Raw genomic sequence first — 26,302 nt, forward strand, 5'->3', positions numbered from 1 at the left:
AAGCCTCTAACTGCCATGCGCATGCGCACTTTCCCAACGGCTTATGAGGGAGAGCAGTCTCGCGTAACTTTGCCGAGGAAACAGTCGGGTTATAGCAACAGTAAAGCCCATCATTACACACAACGGGACGCTGTGAGAGGGACGACGTCGCACTTCAGTGAGTAATATGCACTCAACTTAACTTAAAATGGGATTCTTTACGTTTGAAAACACTTCATTTAACGGCTAGTTTCATTTACGTCCCACTTAAATACTTATATCGTCCCGTAGCTGAGAGTTATTCTGTCATTGGCAATGTGCGTATGTACTCCCGAAAAGGCCCTCAGAGAGGGGCACGTCAGGCTGGAAACAAGAGTGTCGTCTTAGTTACACGAGGGTATATCCTCAGTTCGCTCACGTCACTGCGGGGAAATTAAATCGTGTGGCAACTCTCTAAATTCAGCCCAGAAAGCATTGCCGTCGCAACAAACTGTAGCGACGTTAGCTCGGAGCTAGCGGCGGTAACGTGACAGGATCGTAGAGGCGCGCGCTGGCTGTCGCACTTACCGTGGCTGGAACGCCAACGGTCGCAACCCGGACCGGTGGACCCGACCGGAACCGGGCTGCTGTGAAGGCTCACGTCCGTCACAACACGCAGGGGTTAACGCAGGGGTTAACGTGTGTTGTGACGTACTTATATTATGGTCAGAATTATGATTATATCTGCTCAATGCAACCGGAGGCAAATTAAATGGTGGTCAAATCTCCTTCATTTGATCAGAAGATAACCAATCAAGTGAACGAGGCTCGGTATATTTAGTTTGGATATCTAATTATTTAAAACAAAATATATATTTGCCCCAGATATATTTGATCCGGGGGAAGTTGGGGAAAGTCCAGGTTTAGGGTTTTACTTACTGATAACTAATGTAATGTAAAGTTAATCGCTCGTTGCTATTGGTTGTAGTGGCTGATACTGTTAATGTGCTATTAATAGCATGTTTGTGTTACACATGTCTCAAGACGTCTTACTGACTGGATCGTTTTTTGTATTGACGTGTTTGCATCATCTATGGACGAGGCAGTCTGTAAGCAAAATAAACTATTTTTGGCTTTTTGTCACATTTATATTTGCACTCTTGCCTGCTTTGTTCTGCAACTACTGTACAACAATTTCCCTCAGGATGAATCATAAATGAAGACAATTTGACCAGTTATTGTGTAACACTTCTATATATCTCTTAAACTTAAACTGCTTATTTTCTGGAAGGGCACAATGGAAAAAGAATGAGTTGTTTTGTCAACTCATTCTTTTATTTATTACTATAAATTTTTTTTCTCTTATGTCCATGACTTGCACTATATTTCTGGAGCTTCTACTGTATAAATGTGCAGGAGTATGTCTGCCATTTCCCTTATTTTATTTAACAGCTTTACAATCTGTTATTGGTGTCGTATGGCAGCAGACCAGTGCTGATAAGTCTGCCAATGTTTTGCAGTTGCCAGTGTTCTGTAGCCTAATTAAACGTTTTTTTATGATCTTTTATTACATACTTTCTTTAATATCAACTGCTACCAAATTGCTGACTCAGTATTCCGATGGTCACAAAACTTAATTTGGACCTCATGTACAGTTGCAACTAACAAAATTCACGCTGAAACAATAGAATTGTTGTAATTTTCACAAATTCATGTTAAGGCATTTTCAGTCAGTTGGAGAAAAGACTAATTAATAATAAGCACAATATAAACCATATTATAATAAGGAATTATAACCGACATATACTTTAAAAGAAAATAAACAATGCCCAGTTAAGATACAAAAGCAGGTATGAGTTTCCAAAACTATCTAAAACAAAGTATAGATCTCTTAAAATGAACTTGTGTTGAGAAATATAAGCATAGATCATTCCAAGCCAGTTTTAACAGTTAAATAATAGTCCCCTTGATTTGTGTATCTTAATTTGGTAGGGTGAACAGGAGGAAAGATTTATGTTATTATTATTATTATTATTATTATTATTTTTATTACTACAAACTGGAACTATATTAAAGGGTCAAATGCAACAAAAAGAAAAAGTGCTGTGATGTGTTGACGATCTGGGGGGTAGGGGGGGAGTCCAGGTTTAGGGAAAGTTCAGGTTTAGGGTTTTAAATTAAGTTAACAGCTAGTTGCTATTGGTTGTAGTGGCTGATACTGATAATTTTCTATTAATAGCATGTTTGTCTTCCACATGTCTCAAGACGTCTCACTGACTGGATAGTTATTTGTATTAACGTGTGAGCAGTTTGCACCATCTGTGCATGAGGCTGCCTGGAAGCAAAATAAAATTCGAAATAAACAGACTTTTTGTCACCATTTTATAAATTTCAAACCCACAAATTAGTCAAAGTAGATTTTTGGGCTTAAAAAGAACACCAGCCGCAACCAAAGCAGCAGCATTTGCCTGGTGGACAGTGTTAATTTGAATACAGTCAGTGCACAGGAAATACTTTGTTATAGTTGGATTTTTCCTCATCACAAGCAGTCAGCGTGATGCCTTGTAGCTGTATTTGTTGGAGCCTCTTGCTGGTGACCCCAGCTACCTTTTGTGCAGCATGATGGGTTACAGCATTTTCGACCTGGGCTAAACGGATTAACTGTAGTGGAGATTAGTGACCTAGTGAGTGGTTGCACGTTTATCTGTGGTGTTTCTCTTTGTAACCATGTGGGGGGGCTCTTGTGCAGGACGCTAAACCGGTCTGACTGTGCATGCTATGCTGAACAATAGACACAGAGGTATAGAGGTAGTTATGTTTTAAAGAGGATATGCAAAGACAAGTTTCAGGTTTTTAGAATTGCCCATACAATAAATAACTTTGACGTGTGACTGTTTTCATGGTGCATTCTGAATGGTATAGCATCACTGATATCTCACAGGATCCGTGTTTATGTCCCCAGGTCTTTCTTCAAGGTGGTCCACCACAACCAGATTTGAACAGTTCGCACCAAACACACACCCAGCGTAGGTGAGTAAAGTGTGTGTGTGTGTGTGTGTTCGTGTTTTGAATTTTTTTGCCTGACCATGAAGCGAGAAAATCTCCCGTATTACTAGACCTTATTTAACAGCAGTTTAGCATCAATACTCAAGTGTCTTACTTTTGCTACGTAATCATAATGATAATAATAATACATTTTATTTTTACTGCACTTTTTAAAACAGTTAAAATGGGCTCAATGTGGTTGAACCAGGAATAAAACATTTCAGAACTGCAAATAAGGCAACTAAAATCAGACTATATCAAAATCATATCCAAATAAAATGGAAAGAAATTTAGTGAATGTGGCATTAAATTAAATGGTGTCTATGATTCTGTCATTTTAATGTAAAAAATTGATGATTGCCATTCATAATTATATTTTTTAATAAAGTATATTTTTATCTTTAAAAAAAATAATTTATTGGAATTAGGAGTATTTTAATAAAAATAACTACTGTCGGGCATTTAAAACATTCAGTTTTGACCATTATGGCTGTAACTTGTATTTAATAAGAACATTTTAACCAATGTATACACTTATCTTTGTTTATGTAGTAGTTAAAGGATGTCCCATCAGTGTTGATGGTAACTGTGGACAATGAAGCAATGAATTCCTCAGCGGTTGCTACATTTGACAGGATAGCAGGGATCTCCTGGTGCCTACATGTAGCCAGAAGCCGAGGCCTCTCTATGCTGCATATCTTCCGCCATGTACTCTGGCTCAAATAAACACAGCTGAATATCAAGTCAGCCAAAACACTGTCAAAGGAAACCCCGTCCATAACTTCCTCTGCACTCCTAATTTGGGAGGCCATTTTCGCTGCTGGAAACCTAGCTAGTTTACAATGCAAGCGAAGGAACAAAGAAGTTCTGTTTTTGAGCGGCATCTAGAGCGAACCCCCTGGCTTCTTCCTTGCCTCCAACTATTGCATCAAATGACAGCGCTAGATGCAAAAAAAACAACCGATTTTGCAGCTCTGTCGTCAATATAACAAGCACTGAGGCTTGGGGCTTCAATTGACTACATTTACCATCAACACTGATTGGACATCCACATAAAAGGTGGCACATTTTCCCTTTTAAATAAAGTTGTAATTTGTTTCTCTGTTGTTGTTTTTTATCTGAGGTTTACAAACATAGTTCATTCATCAAACTGTTGACTATATAAGTATTTATCAGCCTTCATAAAAGCAATCATTCAACTGTTGCAGATGATATCTGTGTGCTCATGTGTGTATTTTTGTGAACCAGGAGGATGGCGGTGAATGTTTACTCCACCTCTATGACTGTAGAGAACCTGAGTCGTCATGACATGTTGGCATGGGTCAACGACTCTCTGCAGCTCACACACACAAAGATTGAGCAGCTCTGTACAGGTAAACACACACCGTTAAATGTTGCGCTTGTAATTCAATTCAAAATGTATATCAAGCTCTAAAAGTAAATTGTTTTCTCCCCCTAGGCTCTGCTTACTGTCAGTTCATGGACATGCTCTTTCCAGGTTGCATATTAATGAAGAAAGTTAAGTTCAATGCTAAACTGGAACATGAATACATCAACAATTTCAAGGTCTTACAGGCTTCATTCAAGAGAATGAATGTGGACAAGGTGAGAACACACACACACACACACACAACACACACACTCATTAACATGCACACATTCAAACTAGATTTGATTAAACAAATGGTCGCCCGGGGTTAACAGAGTTGTTGAAATATGCAAGTTGACATGAGATACAACTCTGGTCAAAGACACCTCGAACCACATATGCTGCATAGCTGCGGAGTTACAATATACATTCTACTGTTTTATATAAAAATTGTTGACATTATAATTACATTTTTTCATTAATTCTATAGGTAATTCTGTTTTTATTTTTTAGAGAATTGGGCTGAATGAGAGGAGGGGAGACGTGTAACAACGGTCTCATTAAACAGGGGATGTTGTGATTACATTATCCACAACATCTTCAATATGGCCACCGTGATGCCCCAAAATATTAGTTTGTAATTATAATTTTATTCCCAGTTTATTCTTGACTCTTCTTCACTCCTCTGAAGCGGCCGGTAGGGGCCGCAGGTGATCAACAACTGCTTCAGTAGCAAAAGGCATTCTGGTCATCGGCAAGGCTGAAAACAAGCCTTGCCCTAATCAGCCAGGCCACATTTTGGCTTTTGTTGTGGCTCAAAAACCGACAAAGCTTGTACATCTTTTTGAACTGGTCCATCTGCAGAGTAGGAATTATGAATAAATCCCAGTTTGTATATATCTGTGATGTCATCTTAGAAGAGCCGGGAGGGACAATTGAGTGGGATTTAACTCTTTTATTTTAATTTTTTTGGGAGGGGAGAGGGAGACGCACCTGGCATATAGTGACTCTTTGATAACCAACTGTCCCCATCGCAGTATTTACTCTAGCATTCCAAGGATTAGCATTTATTTGATATCCATATCCAAGTTGTTGTCTTCTCCACATTATCAGGACGATTTCTGTCCTCTCCTCCTCTCAGATCATCTCCGTGGAGAGGCTGGTGAAGGGGAAGTTCCAGGACAACTTTGAGTTCCTACAGTGGTTTAAGAAGTTTTTTGACGCCAACTATGATGGGAAAGAATACGATCCTCTAATGTCACGGCAGGGCCAAGACGGAACGCCGCCTCCAACCAACCCAGGTACGCTAATGACATACACACACACACACACACACACTTGTTACTCCCAGTTGTGTGTGAACCCAATGGTTTCATTTCATTGCCGTCACCTCTCCATGCAAACATCCCCACCTCTAACACAGATGAACCCATTCGCCACAAACCTAAAAGACCCTCTTGTCCAGGTAACATCCCCTACATAGAATGTGTGGGTGTGGGTGGGTGTGTGTGCGTGTGTATGCTTGCAGTGGTTCTTACCTTCATTCAAAGTGTGAGTTACCGGGTTTATGGATTTGTCTATTCTTGCTGGTTGTGGGCTGTCTTCGGGGCACTGGCTGTATCTCTGTAGTCGTACGCAGCTACAAAACAAGCATAATGTACTTTTTGATATAGTATTTCACAATCTTACAAGTCTTCTGGACAATGTATCTCCAAAAGCAGCCCTTTGCACATCACAAAACATTGATATACTTAAATAATAGTTTTACTCACAAGTTGATATGCGTCAGACGAGCAACATTTTAAATTGTAATTGCATGTACATAAGTGGCAAAAGAGGATTAAATGAAGGAGGAAATGCATAATCTATATTAAGGGACAACAAGTATGAGTCATTGTCGCGTTGAACCCCAAGTTGCTCCCTGGGCGCTTCGCAGCAGCCCACTGCTCCTAAATGCTGGATTAAATGTAGAGGACAAACATTGCTAGCAGTGATGGGCAGTACACATGTTTGACAGTACAATTGTTCTTAATGAAAATCAAAGCAAACTGCAAACACATCCTATTAAGGGTGAATCTTTGTGTGTTTGAGCTTGTGTTTTATTTTGTATGGTTACAGTTTTTAAGGCCTTGAGGCAGAGGAAACTTTTGCAAAGTGAGAACAATAGCTGTCAGTGTCTTCACTGTATCTGCTCACCCAGGGTAATTTAGTGTTTAGCAGAACTTGCAGCCCAAATGCAATCATGTATTTACTGTACAGGAGTACAAGTAAAGGCAATACGAGGGACCCAAAGCATAAGACGATGCTTTGGGTCAAATGTATACACATATAATGCAAGTAAAGCATAAGCTAATACAAACCCAGTGTAGACGGCTGCTTCTGAATCTGTTCTCTCACACTGACAACTGACGGCCGAAACACATCCATCCAGACAAGTCTAGCTATAGAAACATTTGTGTGTGTTTTTTCTTCAAGGCCCCACGAGAACGTCTCCCACGACACCAAAGAGTGTTTGCCCCCCTCCGAGGCAGATAAACCTAACAGCAGCCCGCAAGACCAGTCCCATGATCCGCAACGGAGGAGACTCTGAGCTCCTAGAGCTCAACCAGCAGGTACCAACTGCTTTGATCTGTTCAGTGCTCTCTCATAATGAAATACCTACTGTTGTTTGTACTAACATTTTGAAGTGCCGTTTTGATTCGTGGTCATTGTTATTAATGATATACTACAGTATACAGTTGTTTTCTTCTATATTTATCTCAAACCCACAAGCTGTTATAACCTGCCTCTCTGCTCATAGATGCTGGACCTCAAGCTGACTGTAGACGGACTGGAGAAGGAGAGGGACTTCTACTTTGGAAAGCTGAGGGACATCGAGCTCCTCTGCCAGGACAAAGAAAACCCAATCCTCAACAAAATCTTGGATGTACTGTACGCTACAGAGGTAAAGACACTAGAATCCCACACAAAGCACATGCATTAGAACAGAAGACTTTTACATGTTTACAGTGTCTACTTAAATACAATAATAGAAGCACAGATCAGATACAAGTGTCCACTTGTCATTGTGCTCATCAATTTTAGTCAAATGTTCCGCAGTGGAACTTACTTATACTTCTAGAGGCAACTTTGAGTCTTTTGGTTATGTTTAGACTTTGAATTAAACTATTTTGAATACAAAGCTGCATCTTTTCTACGTGTAATGACCAGTCCTTACACTTTCCTTGACTGACGTCTTTGTCGTGCACATGCAAAATAACGATTAGGAACTTGGTTATGGGTGTACACTGCAAAGAAATCTGCTTTCCACCCCAATTATTGAAACCCGGTTTGGTGTTTTGTTGATCAATCGATTGATTGGTTGATCGATTGATTTTATTTGGGGTATAAAACATCCTTAGATGCTGAGCCAAACAAAGAAGTTAGCACATGAAAGTAACATGTATTTCCCAAATGGACCTCCCCTATGCCAGTATAGAAAAATAAGTTAACCTTTGGAACTTTAAATGATGTTAAACTTGCTCGGTTGAAGCGACTGTGCTGATGAAGCATTTCTGCATGGCACACCAAGTAGGCTCGGGCCATTCCCTCAAATTACATGTTTACCTGACTTATAAAACATCTGCAATGTTTGTGACTCTGGTATCTTTAAGAGGTCCGACTATCACCAAATTAACAGTAACCCGTGAAGGTGATGTACAAGGAAGCCCACGTAGTTCCTGCTTAAATTTTGGCTTTATTGGTCGCATTCACTGCAGAATTATGTAATGTGGCAACTGGGGGAATTTCTCAAAAATAACAAAGACGTATGCAAAGTACGTTTCCTCCTGATGTACAATGACCTCGACCTTCTTCCGCAGGATGGATTTGCACCACCGGAGGATGAAGAATTTGACGAAGGAGAACAGGGAGACCCGGAAGAGTTCTGAATTGTTCTTCCTCTCTTCATCACCCTCCCCCTGCTCTCACCCCAGAACCTACTTTTATTATTGTCATAACCCTGCCCCCTCCCCCCCCTCTTTTTTCTTTTCTTTTTTACGATCTGCCCTTACTTCTCCCATCTTGTCTGCGGCTGTCCATACCCATGACGACTTTGTTGCACAACCTTCCCAAACTATCAAAGAACTCCTAGCCCAAACCTTGTCTGGACTAGAGCCCAGCAGCCCGGCTTACTCAACTTTATTCTAACCTGTTACCAGAGGGGACCGCTGCACTGCAGGGCGGGTTCAGGTTAAAAGCAATGAGATTACAGGGATCCAGCACTGACATCCTGGAGCCAACAGTGCTTCACTATCAATCTGTCTGTCTAAAGAGGCACGTCACTTTCTCTCACCTTGCACTTTAATTGGTGACCCCACACACAGACACACATGCATCAGGGTGCTCTGCAGAGTTTATATATGAAACCACAACGTTTTCCACACAATGTGACCAGTTTTAAGGATGTTTTGGTTGTACAATTCACAAGGTGAGATTTATAAAGGGTGTTGAGCCTCCAAGGAGGGAGGCCTGCACATATATTTTGAACATATTGAATACGATGACACACATGAACGTACATTTAGCCGCCGGACATATCACAGACTTTGAACTGCGCACGTGCATACAGAAATCCTCCTCAAGAGTCTGCATTTATTCATCAAAGTGTGTCCCACCAGAGAGGGTTTGCTCATGACTGTTTTGACTGCTTGTCTATGAGACGGCCTGGTGTATTTATCTTTTTATTTATTAATGTTTTTTTTTTTTTTTTTAAGTGGGTTTGTTTTTGGGGAAATTGAAGGTCTTGCACCAAATGTAGCGAAACAGACTGAAATTATCCAAAAATGCCAACAAGTAGAGAAGATACAGGAAGATTTCATTTTATATTTTTTAGATTTGTTTGAAAGAGGTTTGTTTTTTATTGGCATTGAATTCCTCAATGGATGAGTTCGAGGCGTCAGTGTAAGAGTTATTTATCAGACAAATGTCAGGTTTTAAAATCTATGAATGAACAAATAATAATAAAGTAAGATTACAGACTGACACTACTAAATACTAACGTTTTACTGTGTTAATTAAGATAAACATTTTAGCTGCTATCATCACTCTTCTGTTCGCGTAATGAATTGAGCTTTGTTGCAAAGTGTTAAAACACTACAATGGCGGTGAAGGAACTATTGGTGTGGGCTTTTGTGAGTGACAGCCAGGATTTGAACCAGCAAACATAACAAACCCTCTCTCACCATTTGTTGGTCTCGCAGCCATGTGATAAAACTTGCATAATTTACCGTTACTGCTGGAATGAAATAAAGCTCTGATGCTCCAGAAAACGAACAAACCGTACTGTGGTGTGTTGTGTATTTCTCGTTTATCGGTGTTCTCTAGTTCTGAAACGCATCACAAACGCACATTGTTACCGTAACGACAGGGATGTTCAGTCTTGCCATCATGTTGCAGAGAAATTATTTGCATAGATTAACATATTGACCCAGTAGGACGTCCACTGTGGTCAGTGACACTAACGCTGAAGACCCTTCTGGTCTTGAGAGGGATCCAGAAGGGTTGTGCCGAACATTGAGTGACTCATTTGAGCGACTAAGTGCCTCTTTTTAGAGACACTGCGGCCAAAAGTCTCGGCCTGTTCCACAGACTCCGGCCAGACCGAAGTCCACAGCCGCTCCAATCAGGGTTCATACACATTTTGACCAATGGATTTCCATGACTTTAAACCAAATTTCCATGACCAAACATTTTGTGAAATCTCGGTGTATACATGAAAAAGTGAGAAAATGTAATATTTAAACTAACTGAGCATTCCAAAGCATACAGTATAAATGAATGAGAGACAATAGTTTAATTAAAAGAATACACATTTATATAGATGCCTGCTTGTATTTTGAGCGTCTTTCTTTTAAAAGCATATTCATTATTTCAAACTCAGCGTAAATAAACGACATGAACATATGAATATAGCAAATTTCCACAACTTTTGGGATTTTATTTTTTTCAAGGACTTTTCCAGGCCTGGAAATAACCATTTTAATTTCCATGACTTTTCCAGGTTTTCCATGACAGTGCGAACCCTGTCCAATGGTTTAACGGGACTTGGTACCATATAAGACGGACCTGACAGAGAGCTGACGGGGATGAGATTATACATTTCTGCTGTAGTTTTAGTTCAACATGTCAAAGGTTATGGCTAGTTTTAGTTCAAAACTAAAAATGGCCACCATCAATGCCTTTTTTCTTACCATTTTATGTTATACTGTTCACAATCTCTGTTCCTCTTTATATCAGGACTTCACAGGACATCTGAAATGAGCTGAACATTTTTACATTTCTGTCCAAAGAGTTTACATATAAAGAAGTACATTATTTGCAGCCTTCGTTCCATAAAAAGTCATGAAGCTTGGGCCTGGTCTGAGCTGAATGTATTATTAATTGATGTAAAAAATTCAGACCAAACTCCTGACTTTTTGATGATTCGGTCTCAATTTGAAAATAGACATTCGCTGTGACTGACGCATCAACTCACCTCAGTTTTATTGTAGTTTTAGTATATGCCCATAAATCATATCTGCATGGACATTCTGAAACCACCAGGACTGTTATGAATGACTGTAGGTCTACAATGTGTTTCATACACTGCCATAGTTTAAAATGTTGAATAACATCCCGTTACAAACCATACGTATAAAGCTTTTCAGTAATTTCCCAATTTCTCAATTTGTTATCATACAATATTAATATTTAGGCCTAAGAAACTGGAACAGGTGTATTTGAGGAAATAGTTATTAAATGACCTGTACTAAGTGGGAATTCGAGGCTTTTACTTTCGTATTTCCATTTAATGCAACATTTGTCTTTAGTTACTTTTCAGTTCACAATTTGTCCTACCCTCCAACTCCATATTTGGTGAGTTTTAACATGATTATTTCTGATACACTGAAGAATTATAACTGTAAACATGTACAGCAGTAACATGCAACATACACAACAATGCAGCAGTAATATTAATCCAAAAACATCACCCTGGCAGGAAATATTTTTCTGCAGAGTCCTTCAGAGTGAAATTTGCTGAAATTAAGACTTGCATAGCCCAAGGTTTTGAATGCAGGACGAGTTTTCAAACTTTCATTAGTGCTTTTAATTAAGTAAAGGGTACTTCTTCTATCGCTACTTTTTTTTTTACATTGACATTTATGAAGAAGCCTAAATTGAATGTTAAACTCAGGGGTTACTTCGGGCCATGTTAATAAAAACGTAGACGTGTATGAACTTGAGCGTTACGGTACAAACGCATCGCTCTGACGTCACGCCGACAAAGAGACGTGGCACGCGGACGGGTTGACGATCAGAGCCGTTGAGTCGAGTCGTCCTGTCTCATTCAGCGGGGAAGCAGGAGTCAGGAAGTCACGCTGCCACGACACACACACATACAACAGCTATAACAATCTGGACCAGAGACATGGCGTCTAATATCAACGCAGCCGGCAAATGGGAGGTGGTGAAGAAAGGGAAGAAAAGCAGCGGCGGCACAGGAGGAGGCAAGAGCTCGTCCGACAAGAAGCCCGGTGGAGGCGGCGCGGGGAGGAAAGCCCTCGGAGAGTCCAACCAGTCCTCCAGACGTGAGTGAACACGGCCCAGCTAGCGGCTCCGTGACCCAGTTACGTGTCTATGCGCGAGGCGGATGGAGCTGCTTTCACGAGCTTAAATAACGGGTTAAATGAGAGCCTTTCCGCTCGAGGCAGTAACGCGGTGGGAACGGAGAGCTGTCATCCGACGCGACTCGCTAGCCGCCGCAGCTTAGCGACGCAACGGTTACGTCTTACGGTGTTTCTCTTGGCTTGTTCCGTTTGCTGTGTTCCCCGTTCGCGTGAGTGACTATTCCTTAAGCCCCATTTTCGGACGACGCATTCATTTAAAAATGAATGCTAAATGCCTGTAAGATACTCGACTACAAGAACGCGCTAGCTTTTTTGAACGTTAGCTAGCTAGCAGCCGCTCGAGCGGCGTGTCAACAAAGTCGACGTCATCACTCAGGAGCTGCGTGCCAGCAGCTGTCTGGCCTTTTAGGTCTTTTATTTTTGCTGTTTTCTCACTTTAAAAAAAAATGCATCTCCGTGGTGTTGTTTTTCGACGGTCCGAAGTGAAGCTAATCAATCAGGCATCCGCTTATTGCCTCCTTCAGGGACAGTTGTCACTGTGCTGAGTGATCAATTATCACATGTGACTTAGCGTTAAATCCTCTGTGTCCATGAGCTTTGTGAAGGGATGAGGCTGGTAATACAATATAGATGTCTAGTTGTCAACAAATATAATATCTTATGATCAAGTAACTCGTTGTTTGTGCAACCCCAGCCTGATCAAATGTATTCCTCCAATGTTGTCCAAAAGTTATTAAAAAGCATAAAGAGCCACACCGTTGTACTAGGTGACGTGCTACCTCATTATGGTTAGGACATGCCTACATGTTTATGTATTTGTGACCCATTTTTTAAGATTTAGGTCTGAAATCAATGGGATCGGGGCTGAGTGACACGGACATGGTAGGGAAGTTGTAAAGTATTAAGCGTTTTAAGTTTAGGCGTACTGTTGGTTTTCTTGATGATAATACAAAATATAGAATAAAGTCATGGTGAATAGATGGTGGCAATGCACATGAATTTGCGGATGCAACGATTTCATATTTTTTTCACACATTAATAATCAATAGTTTGGTTTTCACCTGGAGATCAAAGTGAAACTACAAACATCTGCACATCCTGTTTACGGGTCTTGAGAAGGGATCAAGGCTGGATTACCAACTGGGTAATGTGGGACCCCTGGAGTCCCAGACCTCCAGGGGGTCCCAAAAGCCCCATGCTCTAGTGTGTGTAAATCAAGATGAGCAATTAACCACTACAAACAAAGCTCATGATGATGGGTGTGATGATCAGATGAAAGGTGTGTCGTGGATTATTGCCTGATTTTGAAGCCCTGGCTTGTAGAGTGGATTCTCTGCTGAAATCTCAGTTCACCTCAGTTTTGTGCTCGCATGCTGCACATTCCTGAATTAATTTTTGTTTGATCAATTCATCACACAGCAAACCTGGGGCCCATGTGGTGTTCTAGCGTAGAAAAACTGTAACCGATATTTAATTAGGGCTTTGAAAAAGGCTAATAAACTAATTTCTACCCCAGCAGCTTAATCTGCCCATAAACACGTTAGCAGTGTGATGATTCATCTTCAGCCCAACTTGGTAGACTATAATCACAACAATTTGATGGATTGTTTGTTTTTGTATTTATCATACTCTACATTCAGCAAACCGAGCCACAACTAACGCACCCTCTCAAGAGCAACTTCAAAACTCTCTCTGCCGCTGCATTTGTTTATGCACCAGTTTTATCAGTGAATCAGCCCGTTCAAAGTCTGTCTGATCAGTGACCGTGACTGTGTAAAGGTTTAGTCCAAAAAGAAAAGGGGATGAAAACGTATCTTCAGGGTACCTTAATCAAAGAAATTAATATAAATTGCAAACTCAAATGGGATGTACACCAATAATCTCTGGAGAACAAGTTGATATCTGTATTGACATTAATCTGTTTTTCATCTCTACTTAAAGTAAATACCAGCTTTATCTTTTGCAACGTGTGTCCTAATAATGCCAGATAAAAGTTGGCAGTAGCCCTGTTATGACAGTACACATGACGAAATAAATGTGATTAGATAAGCAAAACATGCCTCTCTGTTCTGTGTTGTTGTGAAGTGTATGCTCTGTATCTATATGTGAAGCATCCTGTCAGATATTCTTCTACTGGTGTGAGAATCCATTCCCAGTCCACCCACCCTGCATGGGGGCCCATGCTGGGTGCAACTGCTCATATCACATTTCACCAGACCACCAAGACCCTCTGCTGACAGACACCGATGCTTTGTCCAAAGCCACTCCGTCATTCGCTACTCACTACTCACTGTATAGGAGACCTGGATGGTACCTGATCCAGTAGAGGTCTACACACCTCCCTGACGACTTCATTTCAGCAGGTGTTCATAAACGGAGCTCGATAACAACGCTTGTAAGACTAAACAACTTTTGTTTGCACAATGTAAGGTACAGTAGTGTCGAGACTATGTAGGTTTTCATTTCACTTTGTGACTTGCGTAGTTATACTTCGAAGACTGTAGATGTACTCTGTATTAAATCCTTCTAAGCTTTTTTTTTTTTTTAGACAGTATTTTTGTTAGAGTAATGTTCTATAATTTAGTGATGTTGACTAGGTTATAGTCTTGGCTCTTGTTGTCTTGTTTAATTACGGCAGGAGTAGTACCATCGGTTTCTTCATCATTCAAGTACCGCGGCAAACAAATGACTGTGCCAAGTGCTCGACTTTGCTTGAGGTGCAGTGGGGAATTTGGTTCGGTGGCTGTCTGGAACCATCTTTGACATTACATCAATGTGTATGTCAAAACTAGAAACCATATCTGATTTTATGTCGTGCTCAAAAATATACTTTCATGTAAATTGTCAACTTAATGATTTCACAAGCTCAAAAACCTTGTTAACTGCTGTTGTACCGCATTCGTGGAGCCAAACCCCGGAGGGCGTTGACAGTAATTAAAATTATTTCAAAGTGACTTCTCAAACTAAAACACTGTGCAGTGCCTCAATTAAAAGGAAATAATTACTAAACATTGGTTTGTGCCATCTTCCTAGTCCTGTCATCAAACAAGTGTTGATTCTTATGTTGCAAACTTGTGTCACAGCACATTAGTTTAAAGCTGTCGTTTACTTATTTCAGCCATTCCTTTCCATCAGTTGAGTGGCCTCTCTTGCTGGTGCCCTGTGACTGCATGTAGCATGTTGGGAGCTGCTGCTGGAAATGACCGACTTCCTGACTTGTATGGATATTTGTTTAGTATTTATAGACGTGGTCAGATTACCTCATTTGTCTTTTGGTACTTTCATCGCTGTTCAGCTCTGGTAACGCTTACTAAGCTGAGACCCTCACAGAGAAATCCACTGACTTCAGTGTTCAGTTTAGGGAAGTGAAGAATAATCGTGAACTAGATCCAGGATGTGATGAAACGAGTCCTGTCTTGGCGTCACAGCCCTGTGTTGCTGACCAGATATAGACGGAGGTCTGTCAGCAACATGTATGGCTGAATGATCAGTGAACAACTGGTGACCTCTGTCAACAACGACTCAAGTTAGGGTGAGGGTCTGATCTTGTGTGCAGTCGTATCCCGTTAAATACTGAAGATATCTTTGCTACGTTAGTTAAGCTTAGAGCTATTTGTGATTTTAATAACGGCATGAGTGTCAATGATTCAGTCTTATTCTGAAAACATACTTTTTAAAGGGTCAAAACCAACAATAGAGTTATGCTCCAATCACGATGTAACTTATTCTACTGTGCCAATATTCCTCCGTTGTTGTCCAAAAATGCATTAATAATTCATTCAATGAACAAGTGCATTGTAGAGTCAACCTCACATACACCATCCTGCTGTCTGAAGTCCTCACTGGAGCACAAGATGTGTATTAATCCACGGCTGAAAATAAAGGGGAAAATAAGAGGAAATAACGCAAAAGGAACCATATTTTTGGCCTCCTTTTTAGATTTAGGAAAGAATGATCTTTGGTCTGACGGTGACTATTGATGGACGAACACATTGAGTACGGTCTTGTCATGGGTTAGGGTTGTCAATTTTCTTTCTCTAAAAGAAATATAGATGTCAGCCTTTTTCTTTCAGAGGCTTTTACATGCTGGGAATAAAAATATAAACGTTCTGGGAAATACCTGATACTTAAGAAGGATTACTGTTGAACTGTCTGGGCTTTTGCTACCCCAGTATACAAGGTATCTTGACCCTTAACCCCATAAGCCCTAGGTCGTTTTTTTTAATAAACTGACTTAACCCTTGTGTTGTCTTGGGGGTCAAAATGACCCGTGTACGAGTGTATATGTATGTGTGTTGATGGGTCATTTTGAACCCAAGACGACATGAGGGTTAATTGCATACCTAAACTAAAAAGGGTGTATCTCTGCAACCACAAGGTCTATTTTAATAATGTTGGTGTTATAATAAACAGTACACTTGTGAGACATTGTTAAGATGTGTTAATACCACTATATATGCTACTGTTTAAGAGTAAATGAAGATGGCACACAGCCCAAATTAGAGATTTCAGGTTCGCCTAAAAAAAGAAAGCACTTTCAGGATGATTATCTCCTTGGAATGATGCATCAGCCTGCCTAGGCCTCTTCCAGTGGTAGCACAATATGTGACCAGTCTCTCTGCAAAGTTTTACTTTGAAAAAGTGAAGCAGTACAAAAATGGACATTTGGCACCATGGGTGCCATTTGACTTTTCTCATGTAGCAAACAATATATTTCACTTGTATATTACTAATGTTGTTCAATACATCCAAATACAGTTTTTCTTAAAAAAAATAATTTTTGGATGAAAATTTATATAATTTTATAATTAATATATATATATATATATACACACACACACACACACACCCGGCTTACAATGAATCATCATCGTAAGCCGGGTACTCAGCGTCCTTTTGGACTAATTCAATGATGTCATTCTAGTAATTCCGAAGTTCTACAAAGTGCTCAAAAGGTCTACAAAGTTTTTGAAAGGTCTACAAAGGAGTGCGTAATAGGAGCTAGAGAAACAGTTGTTGTCCGTTTGTCTGGTGCGTAATGAAGACGTTCTCATCCCTGGCCACTTATGACTACGCACGGCGTTATCTCGGTAATTAGTTTCAGAAAATGAACTATCCCTGGAATCGTCACAGCCTATAGAATCGATCTGTAAACTCAAAGACGATTGACAGCACTGTGAGCCTATAGGCTACAGATAGGCGTCGTAATTGGTGAAGCATATGATCCGATACGCTGATAGTCTGCCCATCTACCTGGTCAGAACGGCCCCTCCCAAAGTTTGCGATGATTTGAAAGAGACACAGGATATCAGTTGAAAATAAAACAGTGTGGATTTACCGGGAAAAAAATCGTTTTCTACGTTTTATCATCAAAGGTAAGACAGATTGGCTGACCGTAAAGCGATTAAGCTATTTATGTTGCTGGTGTTCCTTTGCTCATAAGTTGCTGATACTTTGGGTTACAGGGATTTGCTTGATACGTGTGGAATCTGTGTGGAAGCGGCTTGCTTTTTGCCGTCTCACTTTGTTTGCTAGCTGCTAGATACGGATCGCCTGGTCCAGAAACCTGCCGTGAGAGTATATTTATGGCGATTTTCGTCTATACTATATTTGTAATCTTTAATTTATTGTTTGAGTTGTGTTTGGCGCATGTGCATGGCAATGAAATATTTTTGCAGCCCTGAATTTTCTGTTTTTTTTAGGTCTTATATTTCTGTGTTATTTAGATTATTATCTAAAGTCCCCCAATAGGGATACCCTTGGGCTGATGGGGTTAAAACTTAAACTGGTCAAGCTTTAATATTAACTGAGATCAAGTAGACTGTTTCGTTACAAATTGCGTCTCGGCGTGTAACACAGGGTAATACTTGAAATGCTGTCTGTGCTTAACCCTTCTTTGTGAAGTGTAGTGAGAGTTACATGGAAATTGTCTTGGGTAATAACAGCCTATTATGCAAGTCCAAGAGGGAGGGAGGGAGGAAACTCTGAATGTGAGGGGAGGGGAATGCCATGGTTTAATGGATTAACTTTTTCAGAACCCGGGGTTGATATAAGAAAGTTTTATAGGAGACCAAAGAAGTTGGAAGAGAGGCTTCATTACAAAAAATAAAAAATATAGACTCTCTGATCTGCACATAGGCTCGTCTAAACCACAGCTGACTTGTTCCCTTTCAGCACCCGTGATAATGTCCGAGACTCTGTACGACAACTTTGAGAAGATGGGAAAGAAACGGAACAAGGAGCAGGTTCCACCACCAGCCGAGTCCGAAAATAAGAAGCCCTCGTCAAGTAAACCATCCAAGAAATCCCACTCCAGCAGTCCAGTCGCACCCGCAGCTCCCAAGACCCTCGAGGAAGCCTTCAAAGCTGTGAGTATTTCCTTTGTGAAACTTTCTGGTTGTTGGATGCTGAAATGTGTACACAACCAAAAGCTTAAAACTGAACATTTGTAGTTTAAGGAGAAGAGAAACAACTATTTAACTATTTGTAAGGTTTCGTGTGTGTGTGCGCCTTTTTGCCCTAAAACACTTTCTATGTCGCTAAAAGTTCATTTGTGATAATTTGGCTTACCTTGGTCAGTCACTAGAAAGAAAAATAAATGCAGCAGGCTTTGCAAAACATCTAGAATCTTTATATATCTTCATAAGAAGCCCACAGAAACAGTACTGCCTTGTGGCATCTTCCAAGCAAACGATCACATGCTGAAACCGAGGTCTCCTCTTCACATAATGGGTGTGTTGTTTCTGAGTGTACGTCCTTCTCCTGTCTTGTTCCCTTCTTAGTTGGATGTTGGGGACCTGAAGCAGCAGTTGGCTCGCAGTCAGACCCTGTTCCCAGACAACCCGTCAGTGTGGGTCAAAGACCTGGCAGGATACCTCAACCTCAATCTGACCGCAGCAGAGACTGAGCCCACACTCAGCAGCTATGCTCACGGTCGGTCAAACTCGGATTTCGTTTTATTTTAAAGCAAGAGGGAGAAGAAAATATTGTGCACATTCAATATGGCCCTTTTGGACACGTTTCTACTGTATTTGTATTTCTATGAAGGAAACAAACTGTGCAATTAAAGGTTTCTGCCTTTTCATTTTCATATTTCATGTCCCTTTTCGGTCTTTTTGTACCCAGACTACCCATACTGCCTTTCAGGAAAAGAGCTGAAGGGAGTGATCAAAGGCCTCATCGGACGCTGCAGTGATATTCTACCAGACTTCTTCGACCACTGTGTTTATACTATGCTCAGGGAGATGGACAGACAGTCAGGTAAATATGGTGCATAAGGTAGTGCTTTGACGTGAGTGATAATCTGTCTATATTCTATATTTTTTTTTAAACAGTATTTTTGGGGGTTAAACTTAATGGACAGACACAAACCGCCTCTTTTCCCACCATTTCCAGGAGAACCTCTGCATGGCTACCGAGTTTGCATTCAGGCAATTCTACAGGACAAACCCAGGATAGCAACCCAAAACCTGCCAGAAGTGAGTGAATGTCTGTGTGTGTCCTTAAAGTCCTGCAGATCACTGCCCTTGTTCGTTCCTAATGTACTTAAAATAAGTAACAATACTAGTTATGTAATGGCTTTCTTTTCTAAAAATCCGTCCAACGTCTTTGGGTTTGTCTTTTGCAATAATGTTGTTGTAATACCTTTCTTCCCATTTGTCTTCTCTAGTATTTGGAGTTACTGCGATCTGTTCAGAATCGTCCAGTGAAGTGTTTGACCATCATGTGGGCTCTGGGCCAAGCTGGATTTTATGACCTCAGCCAGGGACTAAGAGGTAATACACAATCAAACGCACAAAGCACACACTCATGACACATTACTTTGAATATGTGGACACTGGCTTTTTTTAAAAATCTTCCTCTGCACTGTATTAGTTACAGTCTGTCTCCCCATTTCCCAACTAAATATGCCGACACAAATTCTGGACTAGGGGTTAATGAAGCAACAGTGCACAGTAGAGCAGCAACACATCCAGTGACAGCCATCTGTGAGCTTAAACACATGGGAACGCTTGCCTGGTCTGCTGCCTGGTAATAGTTGAGGCTGTGAGGTGGATGTTCGTATGTGGGCAGGAGAGGATGAATATTCCTCGAAGATTGCATAACCACCGGCAAAGTATCATTTGACTCGCCCAAGGCAAAGAAAGACACAAGTCGACTGACTCTTAAGGCAGCTGGCAAAGCTACAAGTGCAAACATTTTATTGTATCATTTTGAGGTTGGGATATTTAATCTAAAATATGAGGGAAAACCTTCTTTAGAATTACTATAATCTTGTTTAAAATGCAATCAAGAGCTCCCTGTATGAGTCTCAGGTTTCCTTTTTGATTGGGCAAGATATTGACCTGATATTGAAATATTTGTAGTGCGATAACTAATAGAAGTGCGACAAAATGATAACAACAAGTGCAACCGTGAATGCCACGAGAACAAAATGCTTCAGTTCTTAACAGATTCATGATCTATAACAGTTTTGCTTACTTTGATAAGACACAGAAGAAATGCCTGCGGAGCTCAATTTTGTTTCAAAGGAAACCGCTGACTGTGGACACACTTATGTGTCCTTTTATATTAATGAAGGTCTTTATTTGTGTTTCAGTGTGGCTGGGCATCATGCTTCCTGTGCTGGGAGTGAAGGCCTTGTCTTCATACGCCATCGCATATCTGGAGAGACTTCTGTTGTAAGTCCTCCTAAGAAATATATGAATGTAAAATAAAACCAAAACTTTCTTTTCTTTTCACCTATCTATGACATTAATGTGTGAAATGTGAAACATTATCTATCTTGTGTAAAACATCACTTAGTAAATAATCTCTGATCTTCCCTTTCTTTTGAATTCATCTTGTGTGTAGTTACTAAGAATTATTTTGGCTTTTAAAATATTAGGATATATTATATGAAGAATGTAGTGTTTTTTTCTCTTAATTTCTTTTAATAAATGTTGGACAAAAGGAAACTATACTTTGACACTCTTCATGTTCTTCTTTCCCCAGAATTCATGCAAACCTGACAAAAGGATTCGGCATCATGGGTCCTAAAGAGTTCTTTCCTTTATTAGATTTTGCTTTCATGCCCAAGAACGCCCTGACGTCAAGGTAAATGTAACATAATGCAAACACTGAAACCCAGTCAGGACAGCATTTGTTTGATTTTCATTGAAGAATAATCCCAGTGTACTACACGAATACACAGTGGAGAAAGAAGTCTCTGTAGAGCATGAATGAATGAATTCAGCCTGGATGTTTAACCTCAAATTACACTTAATCCAACAATCACAAGAAGTGACTGTGGTTGATTTGCATATTCTATGAATTCATTTAACAAGATTATTGGGAATGTCTCTCTTCTAATACTGGGATGTTTTGTGGTTGTAGGGAAAAAATGGAGAAAAAAAAGTTTTCCACCTGTAAAAATGGAAAAAAAAGGGAAACAGCTGATATCTTCATTCAGGAATGAAAAATTTGATGTTGTAAATGATATATTCAGTCACATCGACTGTTTTTATGAGAACACATCAACACTGGTTTAGTGCCCTTGGGAGTGTTTACATTTTTTTTTTTATAAATGTAATTAAATAAAACATTGTGTTTTATGTTCAGTCTTCAGGAGCAGCTGAGGCGTCTCTACCCTCGACTGAAGGTCCTTGCATTCGGAGCCAAACCCGAGAGCACACTACACACATACCTGCCATCCTTTCTGTCCAGAGCCACGCCGCACTGCCCAGATGACATGAAGAAAGAGGTAAGAAACAATCTTTTCTACACAATACTGCTGCTTCAGTTGTCCGAGTGTAGTTTAGCTCCATGCAGCAGCATCACTCATTTTGATAAGTGACCTATCGTACTGTTTGTGGTTAACAGCCTCACTATGGTGACCAGCATCATCAACAGTCATGTTAGCATGTCGGCAAACACTATAGCTATGTTTATAACCACTAGCTGGCAAGTTCATAGCACTGGTTAACAGGCCAAATATTGTCGCTGACACATGAATGTTCACTTTAATTTAATTATACAAAATTGGTCATTGAAAAAGCCAAAAGAAAATGTTTTAGTGTCCCTCATGGATTAAAGAGCAGTGGCTTCTGTAGTTGTAAAACATTAGTGCAAAATGGCGATCAGCTATCGTCTAATTGGCAAAAGAAGTGCCAGTATTTATGTGTGTGATGAGGATGTTGCCTTACTCTGCTTTTGCTATCACTGTTGATCATCATAAAAACAAATTCTGGTTAGCGGTAAAGAAGGCATTATGGAGAATTACGGCTTCACAAATTGAGTCTTTCTTCCTCTCTCGTGTGTTTTTGCAGCTGCTCAGCAGTATGACGGAGTGTTTGTGTGTGGATGTCCAGAGTCTAGGAGTGTGGAGGCAGCTCTATACCAAACACTTACCCCAGTCTAGGTGGGTTATGTGCTTGTTCTTTCTTTTTTTTAATTGTGAAAAGTAGAACAGAAAGCAGCGAGGCTCTGACAAATGCGTATGTTCCATATGCGAGTGAAAGGCAATAGTGTATAAAAATTATATATTATGTACCGCCACTATGTAGTGATAGATGGAGCTAACTTTTCCCGCTCTTCTCTTCTCCAGTCTGCTGTTGAACCATTTATTGAAGTCCTGGAGCATCCTCCCCCCAAAGGTACGAGTCCTGCCATGAGGCCTGATGGTTCATAAACCAAGCTTGGCTCTACATAGTATACTTTAATGAGTGCATTAGTGCATGTTTAAGCACAGAGAGCAACAGCTTTAGTAATACATAGATCAATTAAAAGTCTCATGTTTAAGTGCTTTATTTTCCATCTGAAGCTCCGGAAAAACCTTGAAGAAACAATCCAGTCTTTCAAAGTGACGAATGAAGAGATGAAAGACGGCGTTGAATCTCCGGAGCTTCAGGACTGCAATAGCCTGTGTCAGGTGAGACAAGCGGCCCCTGTATATGCTGAATTAAACTTCTAGAATATCTACTGTGAATGTACCTTACAATTAGATAGTCAAACACAAAAATAGAAGTTTCGTGTAAAATGTTTGCTCAGTGTTTCCTCCCGTCTCCAGAATCTGCAGGTAAAGATGCGCGGCCGTGGGTTCCCCTGGTCCAAACTGCTCATGGTTCTCCTTGTGTTTGTCGCCGGCTTCATCGCTCATGACATCAGATCTCATGGCTCCTTCGCAGGTCTGTCCCGAGTCTCGTTTCCCCTTTATTTTTTATATCACAACGTGCAAGACTTTTTTCTTTTGACTTCTTCTGTTTGTTTTTGAGGTCTTACAAAGTGCGTTGTGTGTTACAGATTCCACCACAGCCCTGCATCTGCGTAAGTCGGGGGTCACAGCCGTGTCTCAGCAGGCCTGGAGCAAAGTACAGGTCTACTCCAAACAGGGCTTCAGGTACGACCTCAGAATCTGTCTAGCCTTCTGTAGGCCAGTTCAACCAAAGCTTGAACATATCTCAAGCATGCTTCAGGTTCACTACGTTTGTTCAGTCTGCTTCACTTGAGACACTCTGTGACTTTATTAGGTACACCTGTACAATCTATTGCAATCCAGTACAACTGCTCTCCCATAAATTCTACTTTTATGATTCCTATATTGTTCAGGGTTTTCTAATGCTATCATACAGGTTTTTTTTTAATTCAGTAATTTTTTTAGCACTGAGGTCATAGTAGTAGTGTTATAATCAGATGTGTTCTTAATATTTTAACTCCATCATGTATGTAAATAGAATGACAAAATATGAGAAGGAGTCACAATATAATGTAACAAAACCATCTTTAACTCTGACCTCAATATTGAACGCATCATTGATTTTAAAAAGACAGATGTTATATTGTTTCATTCGAAGTGCAGGTGCTTCTAATTAAGTGGCCACTGAGTGCATAAGATATAGTTAAAACATTTAAATAGTAGACCGCTCGTTAATGGTAATACGAAACTTGATTCAGTTATGTTTGCAAATTTAAAAATCCATTAAAAAAAAATAGCTAACAGTTGATGAAAATGGAACATCGCGGTCGACTACTTGGCATTAAAAACAATGGCTGACAACACACTGACATATTCAAGAGGCATCTGCATGCAATTAAATCATCAACTTGTTTTTGTTCTGTGTTTTTGTATCCTCTGTAGCTGGTTGGAGACGAACACTCCTCATTATTACTCTGAGTGTGCACGGGTTTTGGGGCCACTAATGGACCAAGGTTTGGAAAAGACTAAAACAGCAGCCATCTTCATCTCTGAAAACACCACGCAGTTTATTCTCTGGGTCAAAGAAAAGACACCGCAGGCCATAGAATGGGTAAGGCTGTAAAACTGTTCCTTGCTGATGGTCATTTCCATCTACCTCTAGTTAGGTTCTGAAGACAAAGAGGAACCAAAGAGGTAACAAATTGAAGCGATTTTATTTCATGTCATTGACCGGTGTGTTTCCTCTGTCTTTGTCCAGGTGAACACCAACACACCCGACAGTGTATTCCAGGTGTTGGCGTATTTAAAGGCGCTGCTCCTCTCCCTCCATCAGAACTACATCTTGCCAGCGCTGGCGTATATTTCTGAACTGCTACAACGAGCGTGGACCAATCTACAGGCCTCCTGCAAGTCAGTACTTTGAGGCAATCTTTTTAACATGCGTTCTGTGTCCCCATTTTTCTGAATGTAAGCTGTTTTTTTACATTAAAATTAAGAGGGAAAATTCAACACCTTTTTTATGTGGATGACCAAGCAGTGTTGATGGTAAATGTAGTCCACTGCAGCAATACCATTGCCATTTACGCGGTTGGAAATGTGGCTAGTTTGCAATACAAGCGAATACAACGAATGAAGTTCTGTTTTTGAGCGGGCATCAAGAGCGAAGCCCTCAGGCCGCCCAGAGAAATCCAATATGAAAGAACTCACTGGATTTATGAATAGCTGTGCAAATCAATTTGGTATCCGTATTAAGTGTTTTTTGTTTTGTTTTTGTAACCATTAAGTTTAAGAACAAACTCTCAAAATATTTCTGTTTCTTGTCTGTCCTGCAGTGGAGAGGTGTCCGTCTCGTGTCTGCAGGGCCACGCGTTGGCCTTCACCAATACAACGTGGCAGCTGCTCCAACACACGACGTCGGCCATTAAGACGTGGGCTCAGGAGCTGCTGACGCGGGTGTGATGACCTCACAGATGCCGACTAATTAACCTACACAATATACACACATGAAGTTATATACACACACATGCACACACACGCTGACCTAGTCTGAGGCTGCCTTTCCGTATGCTGGCTCTCAAGCCATGATTGGACACTGTGGGGTCAAACTAAGAAACTCACACTCAAAAGGACCCATCTATCTATGTTTTGGTTCAATTTTTAAATCAGTTGGATATCGTGAAATGTTTTTTTTTCTACCAATTCTTTTTGTCAATGCTGGACGCAGAGGTCGTCTCTCTTTCTCTTTCTCTCTCTCACTCTCCGTGAGTTTTCTACTGCAAACTTCAGCTGTTGCTTTAACCTTTGGGTTAAACAGATTGTGTAATTTATAGAAAATGTAGGTTTGTAGATTTATAAAACATTTTTATTTAATGATATATATATTAAAAAAAAGTGTGATGTGAAAACGTGGTAAAGGGCAGAGGAAAGACCCAAAAAGATATTCCATACTTTTCCAATCCACTGAAAAGCTCGGTCCATTTCCCTCAGAAGTCAGACCAGATGCCGTATGTTTGTGTGTGTGCGTTAGTGAAACCTCAACAGGAAAGATACTGTGGGTAAAGGGGTCACAACTGCGGGTGGCTTGACTCCGTCAGAAGATTTAGAGTTTGACAGCATGACCCTAAAGGAGGCTCACGTCTGTCTAAAAGATCCAGAAGAAGAAGAATAAATCTACCTGCTATCTCGTCTGTCTGTCCTGCACATTTCCTTGTCTCGTCTTTGCTGCTTTGTCTGCAGTTTAATGGAGTTTTCATTTGCCATCAGTGGCTCAACACCTGAGCTAAAAAATAAAAAAGCCATCTTGTTCTCATCAAGGCTGATGATATTCTGTGTGGATCCACAATCTCATTCTCAATAATGGGATGTTGATGATGATTAACCCCGTGCCAACGTCCTCCTGTACCCCAGAGAATGAAGAATAACCCCCTCATCTGGTGGGGGTAAATCTTTCTGACCAGCTGATTCACTAACCCTTATTTGTAAATGGGACGTAATGATGGATATGGCAATGACTAATGTCTTACTTTTTAATGTAAATGATTTCTAATAAAGACTTCACCCCCATTGCTTGGTCTATCTATGTTAACTCTTATCGGGTGGCCATCTAAAAGT

The 26,302-nt window shown here is 40.4% G+C and overlaps 2 protein-coding genes across 2 annotated transcripts; both read left to right on the forward strand.

Moving 5' to 3' along the window:
• The first annotated feature begins 647 nt into the window (after positions 1–647).
• Positions 648–9,679, forward strand: LOC306734126 (microtubule-associated protein RP/EB family member 3-like). The gene is made up of 8 exons (XM_079215462.1): positions 648–683; positions 2,921–2,988; positions 4,252–4,376; positions 4,463–4,608; positions 5,514–5,673; positions 6,848–6,984; positions 7,173–7,316; positions 8,233–9,679. Exons 1-8 carry the CDS (start codon positions 681–683, stop codon positions 8,299–8,301), a joined length of 852 nt encoding a protein of 283 aa, XP_079071588.1. The 5' UTR covers positions 648–680; the 3' UTR covers positions 8,302–9,679.
• A 2,140-nt stretch (positions 9,680–11,819) lies between these two features.
• tmem214 (transmembrane protein 214) lies at positions 11,820–26,000 on the forward strand (the record flags this gene model as incomplete). The annotated part of the gene is made up of 17 exons (XM_079215910.1): positions 11,820–11,979; positions 18,193–18,386; positions 18,801–18,951; positions 19,144–19,278; positions 19,414–19,496; positions 19,688–19,793; positions 20,618–20,699; positions 21,013–21,114; positions 21,619–21,760; positions 22,326–22,417; positions 22,604–22,652; positions 22,820–22,927; positions 23,066–23,183; positions 23,299–23,395; positions 24,134–24,302; positions 24,450–24,601; positions 25,024–26,000. 17 exons carry the CDS (start codon positions 11,820–11,822, stop codon positions 25,148–25,150), a joined length of 2,067 nt encoding a protein of 688 aa, XP_079072036.1. The 3' UTR covers positions 25,151–26,000.
• Between the last annotated feature and the right edge of the window lie 302 nt (positions 26,001–26,302).

The sequence above is a fragment of the Taurulus bubalis genome (genome assembly GCF_910589615.1).
Source record: "Taurulus bubalis genome assembly, chromosome: 3".
NCBI lineage: Eukaryota > Metazoa > Chordata > Actinopteri > Perciformes > Cottidae > Taurulus > Taurulus bubalis.

What these genes read in the sequence shown, in the direction of transcription:
- LOC306734126 (XM_079215462.1), top strand. An exon ending in CAAACACACACCCAGCGTAG is followed by an intron (nt 2,989 to 4,251) that starts GTGAGTAAAGTG and finishes TTTGTGAACCAG; the next exon opens with GAGGATGGCGGTGAATGTTT. An exon ending in TCCTAGAGCTCAACCAGCAG is followed by an intron (nt 6,985 to 7,172) that starts GTACCAACTGCT and finishes CTCTGCTCATAG; the next exon opens with ATGCTGGACCTCAAGCTGAC.